The sequence below is a fragment of the Adiantum capillus-veneris genome, chromosome 2 (assembly GCF_014529385.1).
Source record: "Adiantum capillus-veneris isolate H3 chromosome 2, ASM1452938v2, whole genome shotgun sequence".
NCBI classification, from domain to species: Eukaryota; Viridiplantae; Streptophyta; class Polypodiopsida; order Polypodiales; family Pteridaceae; genus Adiantum; species Adiantum capillus-veneris.
In genome coordinates, this window is record NC_140932.1 from 50,325,211 (window position 1) to 50,331,499 (window position 6,289).

The following is a 6,289-nucleotide window of genomic DNA, read 5'->3' on the forward strand; positions in this document are numbered from 1 at the left end:
CAATATCTGACCCGTGTAAAGAAAGTAGCAAAAGACTTTAACGTCATGATATGAATCCAAAAAGCCAGAATATCTTTTGAAAGATCGTTGCGGAAAAACAAAGACGCATGAGTGTAGAAACCCGAGCAATAAAGACTCTAGTACAATGACAATCCCACAGTAAGTGTTGAACAGATTCTTCAGAAGCAGAGCAATGAATGCAGCATGAGGAGCTGATCCGACGCTTTTGCAAAAAAGAACCAACTGGCAGCACACCCATCAAGCAACGCCACAGAAATGGACGTTCCTTAAGAGGCAAATGGCTCTTCCAAATGGCAGTAAGGGGTTTTTGCCACCACTGGGTGGAACGCTGTAGTGACCATAGGGCATTGCAGTGGTCCGCAAGCCACGGATCGGGCAACAAAGTGTTATAAACTTGGCGAGCAGAAACTGTAGTGAAGTTGAATTGATGTAGTCGCCAATCCATGATACGACCTCCATCAGCCAGAGGTGGAATGGGGAGTAGGTCAGCCAACATGAGGTGCAATTGCCGCCTGAGAGGTCGATAATGCATGCCTAAACCAAAATTGCATGCCATCTCGTCAAAACGAAGCACATTCCCTTTCGAATTCACGACATCAGCAACCATACGCAGCGATCACACACACATCTCTCTCTCTCTCTCACACCGGGCGGCGCCACACACCCCAATCTCTCTCACACACACACACACAGCTTGCCAAAATGCATTTTGGGAGCTAGGGCACCAACTATAAGGTAAATTCTCATAAATATCTTGGCACGATTAAACGCCATTTATGCTTAATTCCTCGTATTCGCTTTCTCCCTCCTGCAAGTTTCCCTACAGACAGGTTGATGGAAGATTCTCTCGGCAGGAGCCCATTTTAGAGGTGCTTCGTCACTGTCCTTTCAGCTTGTTGTTCTTGGGGAAGCCTTATCGGAGGCTTGCCCTCCTGCTGGACGATGAGAAGACACTCAGCAGCTCTATTCCAAGGGTAGCTTTGCAAAAGTAAGGACTGCTGGAAGCTTTTAAACAGCAGCACACTTCTCTGCAGAGGGCCTCTGATAGCGGTAGAATTCATAATGCACCAGCGGCATCCCATTAGAGTTGACAAGAGCAGGGCCGTTCCTGCTGGAAATGATCGCCAGATTACAGGCTCAACCCAGCTTTCTTTCCACAAGGTAAGAATCTGTGTGATTGTGGCTCAAGCTACTCATTTCATGTTTCATTCAAAGCCAATCAAAGTTGAAGGAGAAACATCAAGGGCTAGGTCTCTAACCATTCAGAGTTCTTTGCTGAAGGGAATTCATGTCCTAGCTAGTATGCAAGTGGAGAACGTATTCCAGTAATATGTGATATTTTGAGCTCAATAGTGAGCTTTTGGTCTTTGTCTAATGGACCATTAGCAATTGAGAAAAGGAATACACAGCTATTATGGGCTGTGATTTCTCTTGTCAAAGGTTTGTGTAATTAAAGAGGAACTTCTTCAAATGGAGTTTGTGTGAGTGTGTTCTAAGTGGGGAAAAAAAAATGGAACAAGGATAGATTTTGTCCCCTAAAATGATTGGAAAGTGTTTTTTTTTATGGAAAATAAATTCAAATAACAAGGGTAAAGCTTGTTCCCTTGAATGATTGGAAAGCTTTATACAGATATACAGACAAAAAAGGTGCTACTCAAACTTTGACAAGGGGAAGGAGGGGTACTCAAGCAGCCAGTGGAAGTCTGACTGTGGTAACAGTTCAAGAGAAGCTGTAGAACCCAGGTACTCTGCTGGGCATAACGGTTTCAAGAGTACCCGAAGGACTGATTACAAAGAAACCATTAAGTCTACCAGCCCATCTTTATTGCCTTCAAGTACAGGGAGTGCCAAAAGTGATCGAGATTTCCCAAAGAGGTCTTTTGACAGGTTTTCACGCAATTTCTCATCAGGGATCGATTTTGATGTACCGGTGGTTAAGAAGCAAAAAGTTGAACACTGCAGGTCTTCTGCTCCACAGTACTATGCCACTCCAGAGTTTGACCATAATGAACAGAAGTCTTTTTTGGATGAAACAAAGTGGATGTATAAAAACCAGCATGCCAAGATGAGTGGGCCTTATGGGGTGAAACAGCTCATGGAAGGCTTCCATTCTCGCTTTTTGCAAGAGGATCTTCCAATATATCAACTTCTTGAAGGGAAACTTTGTGAACCAATAACACTGAAACAATTGATGGACGATGTTCAACAGTCTCCGCGAGAATCAGGGAGAAGGCATTCCAATCAAAGCATGCCTAGTCAGCGCTTTCCACAGGTTTTGGCTGAAGACAGAGCTGCCAGTGATGATGACCTTCCACCTGGTTTTGGGGGTCGCTGCAGCCGATTTTCACAAAAATCTACTCGTGATTACTCACCTACCTCTATGTTAACAGTAACAGGTCCAGGGCTTCCAGTGCACGGCTTTTCTTCCTCAGGGTCAGATTACGAAGACACTGACCTGTATTTACCACCTGGTTTTGAAGGCGGACCTGCTATTGAGTCACATACATCTGGTACTATATTTTTTGGTAGATTTTAGCTGATTAATATCAATATAGTGAAGCCCTTATCTGTTTTTCAGTATCATCCTTTTAACATGCATTACCTGACTGGCTACTTGTTTGGCGAGTTAATGAGAGTACTGTGTGTCTTTCTGAGCATGTTCAGTTTTACGTGCTACTGTTTCCGCAGCTTCACATGTGCATATGTAAATGTCACCAATTTGCATGTGTTCCTAGTGAAAAGACGGAATATCTTGTTTCCCAGAATTGTGTGGGACACCTCAAAATCCTTCTTTGAGTGTCGGTGTGGCTGCCAGGAGAGAAGGAGTGCGAGTTATGCATTTGGGTTATGAGCAGGTGAACAAGCAGCTTTTCATGTTACAGCTGCTATGGATCCTTCTGGCTTCAAGTAATTGTTTTAACTGTTAATTGGCTACTGCTATTTTGCAGCAGGAGCCTGTGGTACATGATCGAGTCCACGCAAGTTGGCAAGGTAGCTCTCCACATGCAATAGTGGGTTATTCAAACCAAGGGACGAATACAGGGAGTGAAACTTCCTTAAATGGTCACACAGCCTGGGCCTATGCTCCTGCAGCTATAAAAATTCCGAGTTTTGAGCCTCAAGCTCTTTCGCAACCCACCGTGTGCATTGGTCTACCAGTGAGCAAACCAGCAACACGAAGCTGGCCCATTGCCAGCCATTTACCTTCTGGTGTTTTCAATGCTGAGCCCTATAGCTATCTGAATTCATCTGTACTAGCCAATAATACACTGGCTACCAAAGAGTCAATTGAATTTTCGGAAAGGCAAAGTCCTGATCCACTAAGTTTGATTCTCTCAGAGCTGCTTGCAGCTGTAAAAAGAACTTACATTAGAAGTGTTCTTAGTGCGCTTATTGGTGAGCAGCTTGATTGTTGGCTTGATGCCAATAAACATTGGATTGGCAGGGTTTTATCCTCTGACAAAGATAGTCCCACTAGGGGAGCTTGCTGTATGCTGTCAAAGCCAGAGGTTGGCATGTGTAACATGGAGGCTAGGGTTTCACCCGATGAAGCTTCTGTTAGTGCAGAGGCCGGCACTTTGCATGTTGAAGCTTCAACAGCCACTACCGGTTGTCCTAATTTTGTCTCAGAGGCAGGGAATGCCCAAGGTTCTGAGGGTAGCTGGCTCGCTAATCATGCAGGATCTTTGGGTGAAAACCAGCAGCTTCTTTCGACACATACAAGAAATGATGCTAACCTGTGCCATGCAGTGGGAGTGGTTGGCGCTCCACTTTCAAGCAATGCTCACAACAATGTTGTTGGTGCTAGCAAAATGTCTCCCTCTAGTGGGAAATCTGTAACCTTCTCCCTTGGCCCAGACAAGGTGGGATCTTCTTTGTCAAGTTATGAAGCTTGCAAGATGTCTTCAAAGTTATCTAGCTCAATGGGTAATGAAACCAGCCAAATTTTCTCAGTTCCTAGAGAGGAAAGGCAGCGCAAATCAGATGCAATCACTAGCAGACGTCAATCTTCAGGTTTGCCTCATGACTGGCCTCTTTTTTCCTGTATCTACATTATGATCCTTTATGCTGTATGTCTCATGTTATAGAATTTTCTCAGGTAATACTTCTGATGCTGTTCAGCTCGAGGCTAAGCCACCACGCCTTGCCGCTTCTACATTGAAGAAGGAGAATATGAAATCTTTAAAGCAGCTGATGCTGATTACGTCGAAGCTTAGATCGGCTCGTTTAAAAAGTGGTTTGTCAAAAAAAACTGGAAGTAAACTATTATGCAGTGAAAGTCCAAAAATTTCGGAGATTGGGCAAAGGAATTGGATACTGGCTTCTGAAGGTTATGATGGCTGTGCTCGAACGTCCGTCTGTGGGTTATGGAAAACTGATGCTCATGGTGATGGTCATCATGTGGAATGTTTTCACATTAAAGACCAAAGCCCCAAAATTGGAGTGCCATGTATGCAAACTCTCACGCATTTGGCTGGATCACGCAGCGCTCCTGTCGAGAGCCTTACGGCTGCTGCTGAAGAATCTGATGTGATCAAGCTAACGCTATCTAAGGTATCCTTTATTCAACAGCCATGTAGTGTTTGATCCATAGAAGCATTATTGCAAGGTTTCACAATTCGGGGTAGAGTTGATCTTATATTTCCTATCTATGGCTGTCAGCTTGTGAATAAGAGAAGCTTGAAGGTAGCAAGGAGCAAGATACACAAGTGGGGTGTTTTTCCTGCCGAAGCTGTTGAAGCTGGTGATTTTGTCATTGAATATCTTGGTGAACTTGTGAGGTCGAGGGTAGGTGTTTATTTCAGAATAGCTTGGATGGTTTGAAAGACTGCAGTTTTTAATAGTCGTGGGCTGGTACGCAGATAGCAGACATTAGAGAGGAACGCTACACAAAGTCGGGCATTGGGAGTGGTTATTTGCTCCGCATAAACAATGAATGTGCGGTAAGTATGGTTATCTCTTACCTGCACGGTTGTCTTAGATTAGATCTCAAAGCCAATAACTTGCTTACAAGCAGGTGGATGCAACCAAGCGAGGTGGGCTTGCAAGGTTCATAAATCATTCCTGTGATGTAAGCTTCGTCAGAACTATTTTCCTTCTCACTCTGTTTCTCATTCTGTCATTTGAGTACTTAATTTGTTCTCTTGTGGTACAGCCCAATTGCTACATAAACATTGTTACGGTGGAGGGATTGAAAAGAGTGTTAATTTTTGCCAAGAGGCATATTCAACCTGGAGAGGAGGTCACTTACGACTACAAGTCTGTGCGTGGCGTGTTGAATGTTCAGTGTTGTTGTGGCTCTTCAAAGTATGTAAACCCTCTATACCGTAATATTAAATGGCTGACCTGTCTTTGCTTTTTGTATATTGGTGTGAAGCTGGCCAGTGCTGGCATGTATTATGAGAGTTAATTGATCTTTAGTTGACTTGAATAGTTTACCTATTTTGCTGTCGAAAAGCAGGTGTCTAGGATCTTCAACATGACATATTTTGTTCCCATTATAAATCAGCCCGAGTGGTGGAGGTGGGGATCTCTTGTGTAAGTGGACCAAGTATGATGCAGCTTCTGAAGAATGGGAAAGAGTACAAAGTCTATTGGGATCTTTTGGGCGGCTTCAGAAGCTCCATCCAGAGACATGAAAAGAAATTTTATCCTGCTTTTACAAGTTAAAGACCTTGTGTATGTGTGCAACAGGAAGGTCATTTTGGGCAATGTCGCAGCTTTAGCTACGTGAATTGTTGTTACTTAACATGTGAAAAGTATCATAGCGACAATCAGGTAATTTTGAATTGGTATTATGGGCACAACCATGCGTTCTAAATTCTGTGGGCTTCCTGTTCTGCATGTATTTATTCTGCACAGAAGGTGCTTGCTTTCTGCATTGTAATATAAACCATATTTTCAAAGGAGCCACTCTTCTCAAAAGAAAAGAGATTTTGAAGGTGTCTTTTTTGTTGCTAATTGTGCTGAAGATTGAGATACCAGTGTTGAATAGGGTAAAGTTGGGTTTTGAGGTTATATGAGTCAATGACTGTACTGCAGTGGAGCAACAGCAAGCATAATCGGTGTCAATAAGCCATATCAGTCATTTTGTTTCAAGTGATGTAAGCTCAATGAGTACGATATAGAAAAGGTCCTCTCCAGCGTAAGCACTTCTAACATTTTGTGGAGGTGCACGATAATACTCGAGAGTGCTGCCTAGTTTAAGGATTTGTGCCAAACTTGCATCTCCAATGCATTACCTTCACATTCGTTGAGTTGGCAGAGG

General features: G+C 43.4%; 1 protein-coding gene across 2 annotated transcripts; it reads left to right on the forward strand.

The window, feature by feature from the left end:
* The first annotated feature begins 940 nt into the window (after nucleotides 1-940).
* LOC147462758 (uncharacterized) lies at nucleotides 941-5,966 on the forward strand. Of its 2 annotated transcripts, none has more exons than XM_086485322.1 (10): nucleotides 941-1,182; nucleotides 1,652-2,531; nucleotides 2,785-2,876; nucleotides 2,970-4,035; nucleotides 4,121-4,575; nucleotides 4,684-4,809; nucleotides 4,884-4,964; nucleotides 5,039-5,092; nucleotides 5,177-5,328; nucleotides 5,483-5,966. In XM_086485322.1, the coding sequence occupies exons 1-10, from the start codon at nucleotides 1,084-1,086 to the stop codon at nucleotides 5,502-5,504; spliced, it is 3,027 nt and encodes a 1,008-aa protein (XP_086341448.1). In that variant the 5' UTR covers nucleotides 941-1,083; the 3' UTR covers nucleotides 5,505-5,966. The 2 variants fall into 2 exon arrangements, with proteins under 2 accessions (XP_086341448.1, XP_086341453.1); XM_086485327.1 differs by having other exon boundaries at nucleotides 2,973-4,035.
* The last annotated feature ends 323 nt before the right edge of the window (nucleotides 5,967-6,289 follow it).

Bases quoted from the DNA above. Each gene is read 5' to 3' on its own strand.
- LOC147462758 (XM_086485322.1), top strand. From the start codon at position 1,084: ATGCACCAGCGGCATCCCATTAGAGTTGACAAGAGCAGGGCCGTTCCT. The intron at 4,810-4,883 runs GTAGGTGTTTAT...GCTGGTACGCAG, and splicing joins GTGAACTTGTGAGGTCGAGG to ATAGCAGACATTAGAGAGGA. The intron at 4,965-5,038 runs GTAAGTATGGTT...GCTTACAAGCAG, and splicing joins GCATAAACAATGAATGTGCG to GTGGATGCAACCAAGCGAGG.